Genomic DNA, 24003 nt, shown 5'->3' with positions numbered 1-24003 from the left:
CTAACTGCAGAAAACACACAAACTAAAATTTGCACATTATTAAAAAAAAAAACAATAAATAAACTATTAAACTAAATTCTTAGTGCAAATCTATTAAAACTCTTCAGGATCTGATCTGGTTTCTCATTGGTTGATGTGGAACATGGGACTTCTCAGGTCCTGCTGTGTGTTCGTGAGTCTCAGCGGATCGTCCGAATCAAAATCTGCAGTGGTCAGAAAAATGGATGGTTCTTCATATCCCTGGATCTCCATGGACAGGTGAGTTCTAAGCGGTAGAAACTGGGAGAAGGTGAGTGTGTGTTTCCCAGGAGATCCTTTCAGACTGAGGGACACAGGAAGTCTGTGGTGAGCAGACAGGAAGTGTGTGTAACCATCAGGCTGTAACATCTCACTGAAGGAACAATCAGCATCCAGAAACACACTCTGTAAACACACACACACACACACACACACATTCCCATATTCAAAGCAGATTTAATAACTCAGTGAATATTTAATACTGAAATTACACACATCGCACATCAGTATTCAGACCAAACAGAGTCATGTCTCAGTTACACACCAATCTTTTCTTACATGATATCGAATGAGGAGTAGTGTTATGTCCAGCTCCACCAAAAAGACCAGAAGTATCCTCCCAAATTTTTGCCTGGTTGTTGTCATAAGTAGAATAAGTTTAGTCATGTGACTCACCAGAGTGAATAAGTGACCGGCTCCATTCATACACAGGTAGAGTGATGACATCACACCCCGAATCGCTGTGTAACCTGGTTTAACAGCTTTTAGCTCTAACAATGCTAACACACACAAACACACAGTTTTAGTCACGGGCTATATATCCATGGGCCTTCTCATAACACACAATCATGCACAAAAACACAGAAACATAGAAAGAAACTCACTGTAAGGTGTCTGACCCTGAGTTACTGACACGGTGCCATTGGGTAAAATCTCAACAAACAGGCTGTTGTGTTTATTTTCTGCATAACAAACACACAGAAACAAAATAAAAAAACAGGTTTCAGTGCTTAGTTTTCCAGGGAATATGAAAAATATCTGTGATCTGTCTGCAAACAAAGACTGAAAATATTTTTGGATTATGAATAACAAACAATGCTTTGAGAGATAACTGTACAGTGGTCGAGAAGTGCAGAACACAATAACAAACCAGAAAACACAGGGACGAATCAGAACAAGCGGAAAGGTATAGTGTGTGAACGGAATTCCTCCCCCTGATTGGACGAGACATCGGTCACTCAGGATCTACAGGAAGTCCAGCAGTATCTGCAGCAGTAGAAAGTGGATTGGTGTGTGTATGAACACAGCTCTGCTCTTATAGCGCTCCTTACATCCTTTAATCTGGAATAGTTTTGTCTTCCAGAACATTCCTGCTGTGTTTTTAGAGATCACAAACTAATCTTTACTCCATGATACACTATCAGTATCTCCAACATCACACTGACCATATGAACGTCCTTCCTCACAGTAGCGCTGAATGAACTCCATTTTCTTATAAAGATAAATATATATGTTTGTTATTTTCTTTTAAAGATTTAAAGTTGCACTGTTGGAAAATAATGGTTTAAAGTGAAGACAAAACTCCACACATGTACGGGAAATAAAGTTACATACACAATTTCCCACTTCCTGTATATCCTGAGTGACCGATGTCTCGTCCAGTCAGAGGGAAGAATTCCATTCAGACACTATACCTACCTTTTCTGCTTCGTCTGATTCGTCCTCGTGTTTTCAGGTTTGTTATTGTCTTTTGTATTTCCCGACCAGCATTGATCCGTATTAAAACGTATATATATATATACATAATGTTATGTTTTGGAAGCAGGAAAAAGCAAGTGTAAGGGTCCGAGAGACTTTCACCAGACTGTGATGTCCTAGATGTCTGAATCAGAGCATCTCCAAAACAGCAGGTGTTGTGAAGTGTTCCCAGTGTGCAGTGGTCAATACCGACCAAAAGTGCTCCCAGGAAGGACAATAGGTGAACCAGTGATGGTCATGGACACCAAAGGCTCACAGACGTGTGGGCAGCGAGGGCTAACTCATCTGGTCCAGTTCCACAGAAGAGCTACTGTAACACCTGCTGAAGAAGTGACCGCTGGCTCTGATAGAAAGCAGTCAGATCACACAGAACATCACAGATCACTGTGTATGGAGCTGTGTAGCTGCAGCTCCTGGACACCACACAATGCTCCTACACTGGACACCTGAGCATCAGAACTGGATCATGGAGCAGTGGAAGAAGGAGGTCTGGTCTGATGAATCACAGTTTACTTTACATAATGTGGAGGCTGGGTGTGTGAAGGTCAGTTATCTGGGAAGAGATGGTACCAGGATGCACTATGAGAAGAAGGTGAGCTGGTGGAGGCAATGTGATGATCTGGACAATGTTCTGCTGGGAAACCTCGGGTCCTGGAGTTCATGTGGATATTACTGTGACACGTAGCACCTACCTAACAGTGCTGTAGTTCAAGTTCACCTCTTCATGGACAGAGTCCTCTTTCAGCAGGATGAAGCTCCCTGACACACTGATAACTCTGTTCAGGAACCGTTTGAGGAACATGAAAAAGAGTTCAAACTGTCAATATTCCCCTGACCTCAGTGTGATCAAGCCTCTGTAGGATGTGCTGGACAAAACATCTGGTCCATTAGGAAGACCCACACAATAATAAGTAGGTGGTTTTATTGTTTTGAGTGATTGGCGTGTATACAATGGATTGTTGAAAGTCATTGATAGAGGGGTATAGAAGAGCCTCAAAAACATTAGATAATCCACAGAACACTGTGAAGGCCATAATCAATAAACAGAGAACTTATAAGGATGCTGCCAAGAGACCAGCAACATTAAAGGTGCTGCAGGAACATCTGACATGAACTGAAAGCAATTAATCAGAGGCAATGCACAAACACTGATCAGAGCCAGTACAACAATTTGTAATGTCCTGAAGAAGAAAGAAACCACTGGCGTACTGGGAAACAGACACCATACTGGTCAGCCGAGGAAAACAGCAGCAGCTGTTGACAGAAACATGATAACTGTGATGAAAACCCCCAGAAACATCCATCAGACATCACCAATAACCTCCCCAGGGCTGGGTGAAGGTCTCACAATCCACTGCTGGAAAAATAGCAGAAAAACCGTACCTCAAGATGAAAACCTCTCATCAGATGAAAGAATCAGGAGAGCATTCACCAAGAAACACAGAGAAGATTCAAAGAAATCCTGGAACCAAGATTAACCCATGCTTAGTCTTGAACCTGCTCATGATCCAGAACCTACAAGCTTCTCTGTGATGTGTGCTGAAGGTAGCGTCATGGCTCGGGCTGGCACGGCTGCTTCTGAACCAGACTCACAGATCTTCATGGTGATGGAGCTCCTGATGGTAGCAGCAGAATTCATTCAGAAGTCTACAGAAACATTCAGTGCCACAATTTACACTGAAATACATCTCATCTAAATCAGGAGGAACTTCATCATCATGCAGAAGGACAAAGATTCAGAACACATGAGTAACTCAGGACTTCATCAGGTGGTCAAGGTTTTAGACTGGTCACCGGACCTTAACCCAACTGAGCAGTGTTTAACATCCTGAACAAGACACTGATGGGAGAGACACCCTCACACCCACATCCACCGCCCACCCCCCACCTCCCAAAAACAAACAAAAATTCATAAAGCTACGCCTTAAGCCAGGAAAAGCTTCAAAGAAGAAGAACCCAACAATTTCAGTGGGTTAGTGGGTCACAGCCATGGTGCAGTTCTGACAATAATAATAATATTAAGGTTATTTATTTTCTTTCTCTTCAAGATCTGTTCCTATACTGCCGCCAACTAGAAATGTGTAGTCAAAAAAAAAGTTCTATGTTTTATGTTGTTTAATGTTTTATGTTGTTTAATACTTCTTAAATACAAGGAAATAAAGGCTGAAATCCTGAAGGGATCTTAATATATAAATCATCTGATCTCAAATCCAACTGTGTATAACACAAACTAATGTTCTGGCCGTGTCCATCCAATCATTCTGGAGAGGACTGCATCCTGTCTGGACTTTGGGGCAGGACAAGAGGCTTTCTCACTAAACGTGTCTAGTGTGTGATGGTCTGATGAGACAAATCCCAAAAACTATATGTATGTGTGTGTGTGTGTGTGTGTGTGTGTACGTGTACATACCCACATACAGGTGCCTCTGCCGAACTTGATCGTTGAAGGCCAGTACTGGAGAGGAATCGTGGATGGATGGAGAGAAAGAGTGCAGGTTAGAGAGAGGGAGAGAGAGAGAGAAACGAAGAAAAAGAAAAAAAAATCCTACAAACAGCAACATGACCCAAACACAAGACAAACAAAAGTCTACAAACTGGGGCAGTGAAATAAATAATGAATAAATAATTAACAAAATAAAAGAAATTAATTAAATAAATAAATAAATTAACCATCAGTGAGAAATGCTCATTGCGTTAGAAGCTGTGAAAGCATGTGTTTGGTTTTTATAGGGGATGTGGCAGGAGGGAGACGCTGAATCACACGACTTACGGAACCAAACACAATATTCTTAAGAAACATCACACACTCACGCAGTGATAGTGACCATGTATGGTCTTCCTGCTTTAACCACAAAACTCTGTAGTGTGAATGATGTGAAGTGGAAATAAACATTAATTCATAAACACACAGATTTAAAATATTCCTGTACTATCCTGTATCTGCTGCTGTGTAGAGAAGAATGTAATCACAGCAGACTGATAACAATCCAGTTTATTTTATGTAGGACTTTCTGTCATTCTCTCAAGGTAGCTTTACAGATGTTTAGATAGAACACATAATAGATGACACAGGAAGCCAGAGAGAAGAGGACAGGATGTCAGAGGAAATGAGAGCAGAAACAAACAGGATGAAGATGAGGTTCAAAGAGGAGGAGTAAACAATCAGGTAAAGGACGAGTAAACAAACGGTCAGTTTTATTCTGGAAGAATTTCAGAAAGCCACTACAAAGTGTGAGAGCGTCTGTTTGTGTAGAAGAAGGAGGCTGAAGTATTTTAGACGGTTTTGATCAGACCAGCAGGTCAGCATTTATAACCAAGTCCAGATAAACTGATTAGTAAATATCATCTCTACTACAGAAACAACCACAAGTCCAGTTTTCTTAAGAAGTGCTTTAGGACTCCATGCAGTAGTTTGAAGAACTATGCAGAATCATGCAGAATCATCCCATCTCACTGTGTGTGTGTGTGTGTGTGTGTGTGTGTTTATAAAGCAGTGTTTACTCTAGTCTCTGGCATGTTAAACTGTTTATAATCGTCAGCAGAAAGAACAGGAGCACTTCATGGTGCCGAGTGAAGACATTAGAGGCGCAGAATGTGGAGGAGAACTTCCTCTGGCTCTGAGAGACAGGAATTTATTCCACCTGATCATCATCTGCTGGAATTCTCTCGGTTTGCTGACATACACACAGAGTTATGTTACTAACAATATTAAGGATTTGAGCAGTGACATGAATGTTCCACATTTTCACTTTAAATCAGACAGCTTAATAGAATAGAATAGAATAGAATAGAATAGAATAGAATAGAATAGAATAGAATAGAATAGAATAGAATTTGTTTATAGATTCTTCCACTGGTAGGGTACAAAATATAAGATAGAACAATGTAAAAAAGTATAGTAGAAAATCAATATTTAAATAAAATAGACAGTACATATCACTGCAGTCCAAAGATATGTGCGCAGAATATTATTCATTCTAAATTTTAAAAATATTATATTCTAACAGTTGGCAAACTGTTGTGGAAAAATCAGAACAGCAGAATAACCAGCCTCAGGGTGTGAACAGTAACTCAGCTCTGTATTACTGCAACACTAAACTGCTGAGTCAGTAAAAGGGACACCCCCAAAAATAAGAAATCACACAGTAAGATCAGATTAGAAAAATTATATATATAAAAATATCCGTCCATCTGCTGACCATGAGCCTGCGAGGGCCGTTCATCTGCTGACCGCAACCCTGCCCTCTACATGAACTAACGTTTCTCAGCAGCTTCCTACTCATATTTCCACTTCCTTATCTTCTGATTCAAGCGTGCTGGAAAATGTGCAGCATTACTAATGTTCTGTCATTTTAATGCACAATAATAAAATTAATATCTGTTTGAAATAGTTTGATAAACACATGAGTAATATAAACAACTCTGTGTGTGTTGAGTGAAAAGTGAACATTATTAGTGCTGGACACAGACTGGACACAGGTCAAGAGCAGATTAGTCAAGCATTTTCTTTTTTGTTCTATGATTATGAATTTCTACCATAAACAAACAAACAAACAAACAAACAAACAAACAAATAAGATTTAAATACAAACTTGCTGAGCAGCAGCACAGCAGTCCAGCACACACTCCAGCACATCAGTCCAGCACATCAGTCCATCACATCAGTCCAGCACACACTCCAGCACATCAGTCCAGCACATCAGTCCAGCACACACTCCAGCACATCAGTCCATCACACACTCCAGCACATCAGTCCAGCACACACTCCGGCACATCAGTCCAGCACACACTCCAGCACATCAGTCCATTACATAGTCCAACACATCAGTCCATTACACAGTCCAGCACATCAGTCCATTACATAGTCCAACACATCAGTCCATTACACAGTCCAGCACATCAGTCCAGCACACACTCCAGCACATCAGTCCATTACATAGTCCAGCACATCAGTCCATTACATAGTCCAGCACATCAGTCCATTAGATAGTCCAGCACATCAGTCCATCACATCAGTCCCCAGTAAAAATGAATAAAATGCATGCAGCATGATTCATTGTGCTGTTCCTCAACAAACCATGTTACATATTTTAAATAACTTTAAAAAAGTAGAAATTATACAAAAATGATCTAGATTTATTTCTGTGAAATGAATGATCAGTTGATGTTACACAGTTATTTGAAGGAGAATGTGAGGGAACTGGAGGCTGAAGTGATTTTCCCCGAACAGCATCATGACAGAATGTGTTTACTTCAGACTGAAAGCTTAGTGTAGATCGTAGTCTAAAACATTCCAGGTTCTGTGCTGAGGAAAAATGATGAGAAGAAGCTGTAAACACATAAAGCCTCTGAGCTTAAAGTTGATTTAGGTTTTTTTTGCTGGATGACATCATACAACTTTTTAGTATTTGGTAGACAACCTCATCCAGAGCATCTTATTCTGTCTCATTTATACAGCTGAGCACTCGAGGGTTAGGGCCTTGCTCAGGGGTCCAGCAGATGCAGGATGGCAGTGCTGGGATTTGAGTCCACAATGTTCTAGTCAGTAGACCAACATCTTAAGCACTGAGCTACCATCACCCCAGGACATGGCAGATAAAGATCCTGTGGAGTATAAGAACTTTAATCTGGATGTGGCGCGTGATAGCTCAGGGGGTAAAATTCAAAATCAAATTTTATTCATCACATACAAAATCATACACATTACGACATGTAGTGGAATGCTTTTTACGACTGTCCTACATTTGAAGAAGAAAAGAGAAAAAATTAAAGTGTGTGGACATGAAAAATAAAGGGATATAGTTAAAATTATAAACAGAAAAATAGGGAAAATTAAATGTAGAAATTGACGACAAAAATAATTGTGAAAAACCAATAGTTATCAGATATGCATATGCAAATATGTATATATGTATATATATATATATATATATATATATATATATATATATATATATATATATATATATATATATATATGAATATAAATATAAACAGTAAATATAATATAAAAATATAAAACTAAAATAATAACAAAATATATATAAAAATAAAACAATAAAATATATAAATAAATAATATATATGTGTATGTAAATTCTATAATATATAGAAAGATACAGTATATACATATATGCAGATGAACAAATTTAAATGTTGGCCTACTGGTCAGAAGGTTGTGAGTTTGAACCCCAGGACCACCAAGCTGCCTCTGCCTGACCCCTGAGCAGTGCCCTTAACCCTCAACTACTCACTTGAATAAAAGGTAGGTCACTCTAGATAAGGGTGTCTGTTAAATGCATACGTATTTTGCTGTATATAAGACGCTTAAAGCACACTTTATGCACATGCTAATAAACTTGAAACCCTCAGCTGTATAAAATGAGCTAAAATTCTAAGTCGCTATGGATAAAGGCATCAACCAAAATGGCAGAAATGTAAATGTAAAATCTCTATAGGCTGAACCTCTATATGCTCTGTTGAAGTGGTTATGTTGATCCCAACATTGTTGTTACTTTGAGTTATGATTAAACTCATATTTTCAATTTTGTCACTTGTCAATGACATCTCATAAAGACTACTACTACTGTTTTTTGGATTGTTAGGATATCTTTGAAGAAACCCTCTAAATGAGCTATATTCAAGGGGAAGAAAGCTGTAAGGTCTCGTTGTGTCCATATTCTGCATGACCAGTAGAGGGAGCTCAGGTGAGATAGTGTCTTGTGCTGACTTGGAAGGGGTGCGGCAAGAGATTATGCAGGGACCCGCCTTGAGGCTTTGTGCACCCTCAGCCGGCTGCCTACACCTTCACAGGGCCCAGGTCAGCCTGACAGTAATCTCCACACTCACCTGGCAGGAGACATGCTGTGATTAAGGAAGCAGTTAACCTGAAATGAGTTCAGTTAATTGTCTTGCTGTAATTCTGCTGGGAAAATAAGACAAAGATAGATAATGCAATGGATTTTTCAGGATCTCTCTGCAGTACAGGTAAGAAAGATCTATTATAGTCTCATCTGCTCACTTGGACGGGGACAGTTGGAAATTATGCACAAACCTGTTCTTCATACTGACCTGCAGTGGTAAGAGTAGGGACTGTGTTTGTTCCCTTTATAACTCTGTACAGAACATTCAGCTGAAAAGGGACAGAATTCAAGGGACAGAAAAGTTCAGACTGAATAACAAACCTGCCTGTAGGTTGCATATGATTAAGAGTTATATACTATTATTATTAACCACAGTGATAAATATTATGTGACTGTTTGGTCACTTGTGTATTTCCCCCACACCTCACTTACCTCGTCTCCAAACTGTACCTCAGATTTACATCACACTCATTTAAATCATTAAAAACTGTTTATAACAACACAAACTAGAGAAATACAAACTTTATATTCGAATGAAAACATTGGTTTGATCTTTGCTGGCTTTTTGTTTCTACGTGTAATTTGTTCTGGTCAGTATTTTGATGACGCAGAAACCTAAAGATGGATTTTCAGCCTGTGTGAATGAGACGAAAGGAGGCAGAGTTTATCTCTTAGTTTTATTTATTCCTAGTCCTGGGTTTCTATTTATTATATATATAGTTCTGTTTATTTGTCAGGTTATATCTTATTCAGAAAACTATCAACCTTTTGAACGACTAAACCCACATCCTTGTCTGCTGATCCAAGTTCATGTAAAAAGTTTAAAGATACATTTTTATTGTGAACATTTTTCATTCTTCAATGAATGTGAATTTTTTAAAACATGCATTTCAAAATTTCTTCCTGATTGCACTGTAACTATATGAAGCACTAGTTAATACCTGTACTGTCACTGTAGACGGTTCTGCAATGTGTGTGTGTGTGTGTATGTGTATGTGTGTGTGTTATAAAACAGTGCATATAGCACTCAGTTAAAAATCCTTTATTTTCACTACCTGGTGTTTCTACATCCTCTGCTTGATATATTGCTTTACTTGTACACTATATTGCCAAAAGTTTTGGGACACCCCTCCATGTCATTGAATTCAGGTGTTCCAATCACTTCCATGGCCACAGGTGAATAAAATCCAGCACCTAGGCATGCAGACTGCATCTACACACATTTGTGAAAGAATGGGTCACTCTCAGGAGATCAGAAAATTAAAGTGTGATATCGTGGTAGGGTTCTACCTGTGCAATAAGTCCATTCCTGACATTTCCTCACTACTAAATATTACACAACCAACTGTCAGTGGTATTATAACAAAGTGGAAGCAAACATCCCAAAACCTTTGGCAATCTGGTGTATATTGCTTTACTTGTATATTGTGTGAGGAGAAAATGGCCCAGTTTCTTTTAACCAATAATGATATCTTAGCTATGCTTAAGCCTAGTCTTGTGTTAGAGAAAGATTATATTGGTGGGTAGTCCTACAACAGCGGTCAGACCCAGGGCAGGTTTTATGATGAATGCAACTTTTTGTTTTTTCTGTTCGAGTCCTCCATAGACAGCTGAGACGTACAGACTTTCATTACAAAAAAGGTCACTAGCCGAGCTGATGACACTGAGCTGGGTTTTGAGGATTTTCCATCAAGCACGAAGTAATTGTTGTAGGACAATCTGATGAGGTGCTGGTTTGAGAACACATAGATCTCCTAAAAACATAGGAGCAGCTATATAAGCTATAATTGTAGCCTTCTTCCATCTCAGAAATATCACTAAGATAAGAAATATGATGTCACTTCATGATGCAGAGAAACTAGTTCATGCTTTTGTTACCTCTAGGTTGGATTATTGTAATGTCTTACTGTCTGGATGTTCCAGTAGGAGCAGAAACAAGCTCCAGTTAGTCCAGAACACAGCAGCTAGAGTCCTAACTAGAACCAGAAGATATGAACACATCACTCCTATTTTATCCACACTACATTGGCTCCCAGTCAAATTTCACATTGATTATAAAATCCTGTTAATGACCTTTAAAGCACTAAATGGTCTCGCACCACAGTACCTGAGCGATCTTTTAGTCTTTTATGATCCGCCACGCCTACTCCGATCAAAGGGTGCTGGTTACTTGGTAGTACCTCAAGTAGCAAAGGCTACAGCAGGGGGCGGAGCTTTCTCTTTCAAAGCCCCAAAGTTATGGAACAGCCTTCCAATTAGTGTTGGGGATTCAGACACAGTCTCAGTGTTTAAGTCTAGGCTGAAGACACATTTGTTTAGTCGAGCTTTTAATGTATAGTTCTTAGGTAAAGGAGCAGATCTGGAAGGTTCATGGTCATAGAGTGTTTGGTGTACTGGGATGTGTTGGATGCTGTCATCTTACCACCCTCACAAGTCACTCAGGTTTGCTGACTGTGAAGTGGTTGGACGCTTTATGTCCCGGGAAGCCTTCATGTCTGTGACCTTCTGGCTCTCCCTTTTAGTTATACTGTCATAGCTAGTCTTGCCGGAGTCCCTGCCTGCACTTTACACATAATCTTACATTGTCTTTAAACATCACATGATCAGAATCATACTTAATATCTTTCTCTTTCTCTCTCTGTCTTTCTCTGTCGAGCTATACACCCCACTCCTGAGCTCCCAGTGTTTGCCAGTGACTCCCTGGTCGGAGTCTCGTCGCTTGATGGTGCCCACTGATGCTGTGGATGGATCTGTGTGGACCAGGAGACAGCCATGGACAGAGACACTTGGGGACTTTCACACCATCACAGATCTGCCGTTTCATCTGTCAGCTTGTGACAGCAAAGAACTAGTGTTTATAATGACCTTAGAAACTACACTGACCTAATAGTTCCTCATGGGCCAATGGATTCTGTTATAGAAAGGACATTAATCAGCTACAGTTACATTATTTACTGTTTAGTGTCACCCAGATGAGGATGGGTTCCCTTCTGAGCCTGGTTCCTCTCAAGGTTTCTTCCTTATTCCTTCCCAGGGAGTTTTTCCTTGCCTCTCATTAGGGATAAAATAGGGATAAAATAGTTTAATTATTAAATTTAATGATTTACTCTTATTTCTATTTATTTATTTATTTTATTTGACACTGTCTACTGCTTTGAGACAGTGTTCATTGTAAAAGGCGCTATACAAAATAAATTGAATTGAATGAATTCAGCTTTAGATGATTAACAGTCTAACTTTGTTCAGTGTGGATACTGCAAAAACATTTTTTTTAATTACTGGGTTTTATTGTCTCTGTGAGGGGCCTCCTGCTGGTCCAGCTCCTGGTGGTCCAGCTCTCATTGCCGCGGCCCGGATTCAATTCCCAGGCGGGGCACCACCCCAGCCAATGAAGAGTTGACTCTCAGGCCTAGTCCCAAGCCTGGATAACAAAGGGAGGGTTGCGTCAGGAAGGGCATCCGGTGTAAAACCTGTGCCAAATCACATGGGTCGATAGATCCACTACAAAAACAGTGGACCCTGCAAATGTGTAGGACAAAAACTAAGAAAAAAAAAAATTGTCTCTGTGCTGCACCACAGTATGACACCACAATGATTTATAATCCAACTCTCTGTGTTTATAATGATTTATAATCCCACTCTCACTGTTTATAATGATTTATAATCCAACTCTCAGTGTTTATAATGATTTATAATCCAACTCTCTGTGTTTATAATGATTTATTATCCCACTCTCAGTGTTTATAATGGTTTATAATCCAACTCTCAGTGTTTATAATGGTTTATAATCCCACTCTCAGTGTTTATAATGATTTATAATCCAACTCTCAGTGTTTATAATGGTTTATAATCCCACTCTCAGTGTTTATAATGATTTATAATCCAACTCTCAGTGTTTATAATGGTTTATAATCCCACTCTCAGTGTTTATAATGGTTTATAATCCCATTCTCAGTGTTTATAATGATTTATAATCCCACTCTCAGTGTTTATAATGGTTTATAATCCAACTCTCAGTGTTTATAATGATTTATAATCCCACTCTCAATATTTATAATGATTTATAATCCCACTTTCTGTGTTTAAAATGATTTATAATCCCACTCTCAGTGTTTATAATGATTTATAATCCCACTCTCAGTGTTTATAATGATTTATAATCCCACTCTAAGTGATTATAATGATTTATAATCCACTCTCTGTGTTTATAATGATTCATAATCCACTTTCTCTGTTTATAATGATTCATAATCCACTTTCTCTGTTTATAATGATTTATAATCCCACTCTCAGTGTTTATAATGATTTATAATCCCACTCTCAGTTTTTATAATGATTCCTAATCCCACTCTCAGTGTTTATACTGATTTTTAATCCCACTCTCTGTGTTTATAATGATTTATAATCCCACTCTCTGTGTTTATAATGATTTATAATCCCACTCTCTGTGTTTATAATGATTTATAATCCCACTCTCTGTGTTTATAATGATTTATAAACCCACTCTCAGTGTTTTTAATGATTCATAATCCCACTCTCTGTGTTCATAATAATTTATAATCCAACTCTGTGTTCATAATGATTCATAATCCCACTCTCTGTGTTTATAATGATTCATAATCCCAATCTCATTGTTTATAATGATTCATAATCCCACTATCAGTGTTTATAATTATTTATAATCCCACTCTCAGTGTTTATAATGATTTATAATCCCACTCTCTGTGTTTATAATGATTCATAATCCACTTTCACTGTTTATAATGATTCATAATCCACTTTCTCTGTTTATAATGATTTATAATCCCACTCTCAGTTTTTATAATGATTCATAATCCCACTCTCAGTGTTTATAATGATTTATAATGATTTATAATGATTTATATTCCCACTCTTAGTGTTTATAATGATTTATAATCCCACTCTCAGTGATTATAATGATTTATAATCCCACTCTGTGTTTATAATGATTCATAATCCCACTCTGTGTTTATAATGATTTATAATTCCACTCTCAGTGTTTATAATGATTTATAATGATTTATAATCCCACTATCAGTGATTATAATGATTTATAATCCCACTCTCAGTGTTTATAATGGTTTATTATCCCACTCTCAGTGTTTATAATGGTTTATTATCCCACTCTCAGTGTTTATAATGATTTATAATCCGCTCTCTGTGTTTATAATGATTTATAATACACTTTCTGTGTTTATAATGATTTATAATCCACTCTCAGTGTTTATTATGATTTATAATCCCACTCTCTAAGATTATAATGATTCATAATCCCACTCTCAGTGTTTATAATGATTTATAATCCCACTTTCTGTGTTTATAATGATTTATAATCCACACTCTGTGTTTATAATGATTTATAATGATTTATAATGATTCATAATCCCACTCTCAGTGTTTATAATGATTTATAATCCACTCTCTGTGTTTATAATGATTTATAATACACTCTCTGTGTTTATAATGATTCGTAATCAATTCTCTGTGTTTATAATGATTTATAATACACTCTCTGTGTTTATAATGATTCGTAATCCAACCCTCTGTGTTCATAATGATTCATAATCAAACTCTCTGTGTTTGTAATGATTCATAATCCCACTCTCAGTGTTTATAATGATTTATAATCCCACTTTCTGTGTTTATAATGATTTATAATAATTTATTATGATTTATAATCCCACTCTCTGAGTTTATAATGATTCATAATCCCACTCTCAGTGTTTATAATGATTTATAATCCCACTTTCTGTGTTTATAATGATTTATAATCCATTCTCTGTGTTTATAATGATTTATAATGATTTATAATGATTTATATTCCCACTCTCAGTGTTTTAAATGATTTATAATCCCACTCTCAGTGTTTTATAAAGATTCATAATCCACTCTGTGTTTATAATGATTTATAATACACTCTCTGTGTTTATAATGATTTATAATCCCACTCTCAGTGTTTTATAATGATTTATAATCCACTCTCTGTGTTTATAATGATTTATAATACACTCTCTGTGTTTATAATGATTTATAATCCCACGCTCAGTGTTTTATAATGATTTATAATCCACTCTCTGTGTTTATAATGATTTATAATACACTCTCTGTGTTTATAATGATTCGTAATCAATTCTCTGTGTTTATAATGATTCGTAATCCAACCCTCTGTGTTCATAATGATTCATAATCCAACTCTCTGTGTTTATAATGATTCATAATCCCACTCTCAGTGTTTATAATGATTTATAATCCCACTCTCTGTGTTTATAATGATTTATAATCCACTCTCTGTGTTTATAATGATTTATAATGATTTATAATGATTTATAATGATTTATAATGATTTATAATCCACTCTCTGTGTTTATAATGATTCGTAGTCCAACCCTCTGTGTTCATAATGATTCATAATCCAACTCTCTGTTTTTATAATGATTCATAATCCCACTCTCAGTGTTTATACTGATTTATGATCCCACTCTCAGTGTTTATTATGATTTATAATCCCACTTTCTGTGTTTATAATGATTTATAATCCACTCTCTGTGTTTATAATGATTTATAATCCAACTCTGTGTTTATTATGATTAAATTCCCACTCTCAGTGTTTATAATGGTTTATAATCCCACTCTCAGTGTTTATAATGATTTATAATCCCACTCTCAGTGATTCTAATGATTTATAATCCACTCTCTCTGTTTATAATGATTCATAATCCAACTCTCTGTGTTGATAATGATTTATAATCCCACTCTGTGTTTATAATGATTTATAATCCCACTCTCAGTGTTTATAATGATTTATAATGATTTTATTCCCACTCTCAGTGTTCATAATGGTTTATAATGATTTATAATCCCACTCTCAGTGATTCTAATGATTTATAATCCACTCTCTGTGTTTATAATGATTTATAATCCCACTCTCACTGTTTATAATGGTTTATAATCCCACTCTCAGTGTTTATAATGATTTATAATCCACTCTCTGTGTTTATAATGATTTATAATCCAACTCTGTGTTTATAATGATTTATAATCCCACTCTCAGTGTTTATAATGATTTATAATCCCACTCTCTGTGTTTATAATGATTTATAATCCACTCTCTGTGTTTATAATGATTCATAATCCCACTCTCAGTGTTTATAATGGTTTATAATCCCACTCTCAGTGTTTATAATGATTTATAATCCCACTCTCAGTGATTCTAATGATTTATAATCCACTCTCTGTGTTTATAATGATTTATAATCCACTCTCTGTGCTCATAATGATTTATAATGATTTATAATGATTTATATTCCCACTCTCAGTGTTTATAATGATTTATAATCCCTCTCTCTGTGTTTATAATGATTCGTAATCCAACTCTTTGTGTTTATAATGATTTATGATCCCACTCTCAGTGTTTATAATGGTTTATAATCCCACTTTCAGTGTTTATAATGATTCATAATCCCACTTTCAGTGTTTATAATGATTCATAATCCAACTCTCTGTGTTTAAAATGATTTATAATCCAACTCTCTGTGTTTATAATGGTATATAATCCAACTCTCAGTGTTTATAATGATTTATAATCCCACTCTTTGTGTTCATAATGATTTATAATCCACTCTCTGTGTTCATAATGATTTATAATGATTTATAATGATTTATATTCCCACTCTCAGTGTTTATACTGTTTTATGATCCAACTCTCTGTGTTTATAATGATTCATAATCCCACTCTCTGTGTTTATAATGATTCATAATCCCACTTTCAGTGTTCATAATGATTCATAATCCAACTCTCTGTGTTTATAATGATTTATAATCCCACTCTCACTGTTTATAATGATTTATAATCCCACTCTCAGTGTTTATAATGGTTTATAATCCCACTCTCAGTGTTAATAATGGTTTATAATCCCACTCTCAGTGTTTATAGTGGTTTATAATCCCACTCTCAGTGTTTATAATGGTTTATAATCCCACTCTCAGTGTTTATATTGGTTTATAATCCCACTTTCACTGTTTATAATGATTTATAATCCAACTGTCAGTGTTTATAATGATTTATAATCCAACTCTCTGTGTTTATAATGATTTATAATCCCACTCTCAGTGTTTATAATGATTTATAATCCAACTCTCTGTGTTTATAATGATTTATAATCCCACTCTCAGTGTTTATAATGGTTTATAATCCAACTCTCAGTGTTTATAATGGTTTATAATCCCACTGTCAGTGATTTTAATGATTTATAATCCCATTCTCAGTGTTTATAATGATTTATTATCCCACTCTCAGTGTTTATAATGGTTTATAATCCCACTCTCAGTGTTTATAATCCCACTCTCACTGTTTATAATGATTTATAATCCAACTCTCAGTGTTTATAATGATTTATAATCCAACTCTCTGTGTTTATAATGATTCGTAATCCAACTCTTTGTGTTTATAATGATTTATGATCCCACTCTCAGTGTTTATACTGTTTCATGATCCAACTCTCAGTGTTTATAATGATTTATAATCCCACTCTCAGTGTTTATAATGGTTTATAATCCCACTCTCAGTGTTTATAATGGTTTATAATCCCACTCTCAGTGTTTATAATGATTTATAATCCCACTCTCAGTGTTTATAATGATTTATAATCCCACTCTCAGTGTTTATAATGATTTATAATCCAACTCTCTGTGTTTATAATGATTTATAATCCCACTCTCAGTGTTTATAATGGTTTATAATCCCACTCTCAGTGTTTATAATGGTTTATAATCCCACTCTCAGTGTTTATAATGGTTTATAATCCCACTCTCAGTGTTTATAATGATTTATAATCCCACTCTCACTGTTTATAATGGTTTATAATCCTACTCTCAGTGTTTATAATGGTTTATAATCCCACTCTCAGTGTTCATTATGGTTTATAATCCCACTGTCAGTGATTTTAATGATTTATAATCCCATTCTCAGTGTTTTTATTGTTTTATAATCCCACTCTCAGTGTTTATAATGATTTATAATCCAACTCTCAGTGTTTATAATGATTTATAATCCCACTCTCAGTGTTTATAATGATTTATAATCCCACTCTCAGTGTTTATAATGATTTATAATCCCACTATCAGTGTTTATAATGATTTATAATCCCACTCTCTCTGTTTATAATGATTCATAATCCAACTCTCACTGTTTATAATGATTTATAATCCCACTCTCTCTGTTTATAATGATTCATAATCCAACTCTCAGTGTTTATAATGATTTATAATCCCACTCTCACTGTTTATAATGATTTATAATCCCACTCTCAGTGTTTATAATGATTTATAATCCCACTCTCACTGTTTATAATGATTTATAATCCCACTCTCAGTGTTTATAATGATTTATAATCCCACTCTCACTGTTTATATTGATTTATAATCCCACTCTCAGTGTTTATAATGATTTATAATCCCACTCTCAGTGTTTATAATGATTTATAATCCCACTCTCTGTGTTTATAATGATTTATAATCCCACCCTCAGTGTTTATATTGATTTATAATCCCACTATCAGTGTTTATAATGATTTATAATCCCACTCTCTCTCTTTATAATGATTCATAATCCAACTCTCAGTGTTTATAATGATTTATAATCCCACTCTCACTGTTTATAATGATTTATAATCCCATTATCAGTGTTTATAATGATTTATAATCCCACTCTCTCTGTTTATAATGATTCATAATCCAACTCTCAGTGTTTATAATGATTTATAATCCCACTCTCACTGTTTATAATGATTTATAATCCCACTCTCAGTGTTTATAATGATTTATAATCCCACTCTCACTGTTTATAATGATTTATATTCCCACTCTCAGTGTTTATAATGATTTATAATCCCACTCTCAGTGTTTATAATGATTTATAATCCCACTCTCAGTGTTTATAATGATTTATAATCCCACTCTCAGTGTTTATAATGATTTATAATCCCACTCTCAGTGTTTATAATGATTTATAATCCCACTCTCAGTGTTTATAATGATTTATAATCCCACTCTCAGTGTTTATAATGATTTATAATCCCACTCTCAGTGTACCAAACACTTGATGCCCTTGAACATTCCTGATCTGTATAGAAAAACTATACATACAGATCTTGACTAAACATATGTGTTTTAGTCTGGATTTAAACACTGAGACTGTGAATAAAAGAATGACAATAAACATAAAATAATTACAGCTCTACAAACAGGACAAAGTTAACACTGTAAACAAAACTTGTGCAGAAGATGGCAGCAATGTTTCATTGCTATTTCCCATTTACTGAGTACACTTCTTCCTTCACTGCTAACTTCTGTTTACTTCTTATTAATATCAGCCCATCATCATTTATTATACTGTTCTACAAGGGTGTTAAATAAAGTAAGTAGTTCATGGGACAATGAATGTCAAAATAAATAAATAAACTTATTGAATGTAGTGACTGATGTGCTTTCATGCTCCTCATGTCAGTTCTATGGGAACTGAATCATTTGCTATGAAGGTGCATGTGAAGGGTTTGGTAACGTGATGGTCTGTGATTGTGTGTTTATCTGTAGTTCTCTAAATATCCACAGGGTGTCGCTAATTTCAGGTGTTTCTCAAATGTTGCTGTGGCTCCACACGTAGGTCAAAGCTTCCTTGAACATGCTCACAATTTTCTGCCCAGTATTTCTTAATAAATCCCAGTTTCTACATGGGAGGATTCGTATGCACCATCCAGACTTATTTATAAATGTGGTCCTGCACAGTGAGCCAGATGTAGAGGGGAAGTGTCCAGATGTGATGTTCAAAGTCTAAATCCTGATAAAATTTATCTGTTTAAAAATTATTGTTTGATTAAAAGTTTAGGTTTCTTTATGTAAAGATTGTTTTTTATTTTTTAAGATTGTATCCGGTCACATGACTAGAGTTTAGTGGAGAGTCTGTAGCATTCTGGGATATCTAGGATGCAGAGGAAAATATTTTGCAGCCCCAAAATAACTTCATTCTCATGGTCCAACAGGCACACACTGTAATGTCTTCTGGGTTTTTTTGTTGTTGTTGTTGTTGTTTATTTTTACATGGACAATGTAATATTATTTTCCAGGATTTTATAGGATTCATTACATTTCTGTTGTGCTAATGAGCTCCTGATTATCTATAGACACTAGCATGAGAGACTTGATAATGACCAAAAGATGTTTTTGCATATGTATATTTGTATTTGTATAGCACTTTACAGAATTTACAGAAATATAGAGAAAAAAATGAAAGTTAAAAGTTAAGTTATTATTTTATCCCCAATGAGAAGCCTGAGGTTACGATGGTGAGGAAAAACTCTGAACTGAGGAAGAAACCTTGAGAGGAACCAGGCTCAGAAGGGAACCTCATCCTCATCAGGGGGACACTGGACAGTAAAAAGATTCTTTATGATGCATGGCCATTATTCTACTGGACCAGTGTAGTTTCACCGTATGGCATCACTGGATATGAATTTATGCAAGTTTTCATCATCTACTGTGGGTCCAAAGTGGAGATCGTCAAGAGCACCAGATTTCTTGGTGTTTACTTGGCAGAGAACTTCACCTGGTCACTCAACACCAGCTCCATCACCAAGAATGCCCAGCAGCATCTCTACTTCCAGCTAAGGCTGAGGAAGTCTCATCTTCCATCTCCCATCCTGACCATCTTCTACAGATGGACCATTGGTTTGGGAACTGCACCGCAAGTCCATGCAACAGATAGTGAGGACAGCTGAAAAGATCATTGGAGTCTCTCTTCCCTCTATTATGGACATTTATTCCACACACTGTATCCGCAAAACAAACAGCATTGTGGACGACCCCACACACCCCTCACACACTCTTACACACCCCACACACTGTTACACACCTCACACACCCCTCACACACACTCTTACACACCTCACACACCCCTCACACACACTCTTCACCCTCCTGCCATCTGTAAAGAGGTATTGAAGCATTCGGGCCCTCACAACCAGACTGTAACAGTTTCTTTCCTCAGGCAATCAGGTATCTCAACAGAGAACTGAACTGAGCTGGACACGGACACACACACACACACATACACACACATACACACACACACACACCTACAACTGAGAATTGTTCTCAACAGAGAACTGAACTGAGCTGGGGACACACACACAAAATTTGTCTTGTTTACATGCACGTCACTTTAAATATTCATAACTCTTCAATTTAGATTATTTAAATACACAGGTCACTTTAATTAAATGTATCTGTTTTAACTTCTGCTTCAGTTCTACTTCTGCTGCTATCTTCACTGTACTATCACTGTACTAAACCTGTCTCTATCCGTCTTTGCACCCACTGTCTAACACTATTCTTCTGCACAGAGTCGGTGTCATGTGTCCTGTTTGACTGCACTGTCTTGTCTTGTCATCCTGTGCACTTATACTGTATGTTTAGTTTTAAAGAATGCACTTGTAGTATAGTTTATCTCTATGTTATAGCTCTATGTTTGTCTGCATCTCCTGTACTGTGTCTGTGTTCTGTGTAGCGCCTCTGGTCTAGGAGGAATGTTGTTTCACGTCACTGTGTATTGCATCAGCTATATATGGTTCAAGTGACAATAAAGCTTCTTTGACCTTGACTTTGACTTGCTGACCCTCCACTTCCCCTAGAGGGCAACACTCGACCACCACCCAGCAACTACTGACACACACACACACACACACACGTATGTAAGATAATATTATTTCAATTTTCATCCATAAAACACACACACTGCCCCCCACACCCCACCCCACCACCTCCACCCCTAACCCTAACCCACCAGCAGCTCCATTTTATTTTTAAAACAAGTCCATGATTACAAAAGGGCAGGAAGGTTGAAGTCTGGATCATATCTAATGATTTATTAAAGAATTGCAGGGCAAATGTAGAGCTACAGTACTTTACTGAAGTAAATGTTTAATTACAGTAAAGTCTGTACAGGTGAGCATGTGTCTGCTGGTTTGATTAAAATATAGTGTTTTGTTCTAGCAGCATGAATAATGGTGTGAGACTGGGAGTTAGACATCTGGGCCCGTATTCACAAAGCTTCTTAAGCCTAAAAGTTGCTCCTAGTCACGAAATTATAAGAAAATTCTTAGAATTATGACATTTTCTTAGAATTTCCCCTTAAATTTAGGACTAAATCTTAGTAAAGATAAAAATGATTCACAAAACATCTTAACCCTAAAAACAGCTCCTAAGGTAAAAATTGTTAAGAGTAGAGAGGAGGACTTTTAAGAGGCTTAAGAGTTTCTATAGCAGAAGACAAAATGGCGAAAAGAAAAGAAATATTCTCCAAACGATCGTGAGGTAATTAAACGCTACAGATTGGATCACGTTGGGATAATGTTTGTGGTCGAACTTATTAGAGATGTGCTGACATCTCCCACCCGACGTAGTAATGCCATAACGCCAGAAATGAAAGTGATTACAACACTGAGGTATTTGGCAACTGGAAAAATGCAACAGGTCAGTAGTGATGACTTTGTGTCTGTCACAACCTTCCATCAGCAGAGTGATCACACAAACTACTGAAGCGCTTTCACAGTCTCATATAGTGACACAGTTCATTTCATTTCCACTGGACATTCACACTCTGCAGGGTCACAAAAGGGCATTCATGGACATAGCGGGGTTCCCCGGTGTTGCTGGTGAAATTGATGGGAGGCACATCTGCATAATCGCACCTTCGGAAAATGAAGAGGTTTTTGTCAACAGAAAGAGATACCACAGAATCAATGTGCAACTTGATTTCAGTGCAGATTACAGGATTTTAGACATTGTTGCAAAATGGCCTCAACACATGATGCCAGGATACTGTCCGAGAGTGGCCTGAGACAGCTTTCTGAAGGACATTATGTGCTAAGTAACTGTCATTTGTTAGGGGACAGTGGCTATCCATGCAAACCATGGCTCCTCACACCTTACCTCCACCCAGACCCAGGACCACAGCTAAACTACAACAGGTACCTAAACAGTAGAATAACAGTGAATCATTGTGTATGAAAATAAAATGTAGTTACAAATGTGCTGAATATACTACAAACAAGAGATATGCTTTAATCAAACATATTCACATTATTGTTGAGTGCATTAGGCCACCTGATGTCTTTTGCACTGACTTTTAGAGCCCACAAGAAAACACACTCAGTAGTTGAGGGGGGTATTGGCCAGCTGAAGGGTATTGACCAGCTGAAGGGTATTGACCAGCTGAAGGGTATTGACCAGCTGAAGAGGAGGTTTCATGTGTTGCATGGAGAAGTGTGCCTGTCACCAGCTAAGGTCTGCAAAGTTATTACAGCCTGTCCAGTGCTTCACAACATCTGCAAAGCACAACAAATCCCAGAACCTCTCGAAAGCAGCCATGGTAACGGTGATGAAGATGATGGTGATGAAGATGATGATGACATTCAGTTTACCCAGGGGAGAGACATGTCCCATGAGTGAGATTCGTCACAGAGCTCAATTTACAAATTTGCATTCTAGGTAAGTAACAGTTGATGTAATATCCAAACTGGTGTCTGTAGCTTATTGAACAAACATTCCATACAACCGTAGCTGAACAGAACTGCTGTTATGAAGACCACGTGACCGTGATACACTTTTTATTTGTCATTCTTCTTATATTTTAGCAGCTCAATTTTTAGCTTATAATACTCCTCCTGTAAACAGAGAACTTTTTTGTGCTGTGTAAGGGAATCAACTTCGATCTCCAATGTTCTGTCCAGCAGGGGTGGATGCAGCAGGCAGGCTTATCTGATACGCTGGCTGAGGCTGAGGGTTTCACACTTGTGACGTTGACAGCCCTGGTTCCTCTGACGGCTCCATGCTGCAGAAAATGTGGAAAACAATTCTTTTATTTATTGTTTTGTTTGTTGTTCACATGCGAGAGCACAAAAGACGGCACATGGTCTATATATTAAACAGCACTTGTTCTTGATATTTCTTTTTATTTGCCCATTGCCTACTTGTCCTACCTTTGTTGTATTCCCATTAGCTGGATCATTGAGCTGTCTGTGCCTTCCTTCAGCCCAGTGATAGATATTTCCGAGTGTCCAAGTACATTAAATACAGTTTCTGCTACCTGAGACAGTAGCTTAGGTGTATAGTTCTGTAGGCATATTTAACCAAGCCAGATATAGTAAGAAACTGCAATATCACTCCCCTGTGCTTGAAGAATCCCGTTTGTGTGCTGCAATCTCCCTCCTGGCTTGAGACTGCAACACATACCACCGCTTTTCACAATCCTCACTGGTGCACACAACCAGAGGGAATGAGGAGTTTATCTG

General features: G+C 36.8%; 1 protein-coding gene across 1 annotated transcript; it reads right to left on the bottom strand.

The window, feature by feature from the left end:
* Nucleotides 1-3: 3 nt before the first annotated feature.
* Nucleotides 4-22495, bottom strand: LOC131351884 (fibroblast growth factor 19-like). Its single transcript, XM_058387572.1, has 6 exons — nucleotides 22482-22495; nucleotides 22310-22401; nucleotides 4187-4321; nucleotides 903-980; nucleotides 694-797; nucleotides 4-423 (listed from the first exon to the last, which is right to left on the bottom strand). Exons 1-6 carry the CDS (start codon nucleotides 22493-22495, stop codon nucleotides 124-126), a joined length of 723 nt encoding a protein of 240 aa, XP_058243555.1. The 3' UTR covers nucleotides 4-123.
* Between the last annotated feature and the right edge of the window lie 1508 nt (nucleotides 22496-24003).

Source organism: Hemibagrus wyckioides, linkage group LG01, assembly GCF_019097595.1.
Source record: "Hemibagrus wyckioides isolate EC202008001 linkage group LG01, SWU_Hwy_1.0, whole genome shotgun sequence".
Taxonomy (NCBI): Eukaryota; Metazoa; Chordata; class Actinopteri; order Siluriformes; family Bagridae; genus Hemibagrus; species Hemibagrus wyckioides.
This window is presented reverse-complemented; position numbering and strand designations above follow the sequence as displayed.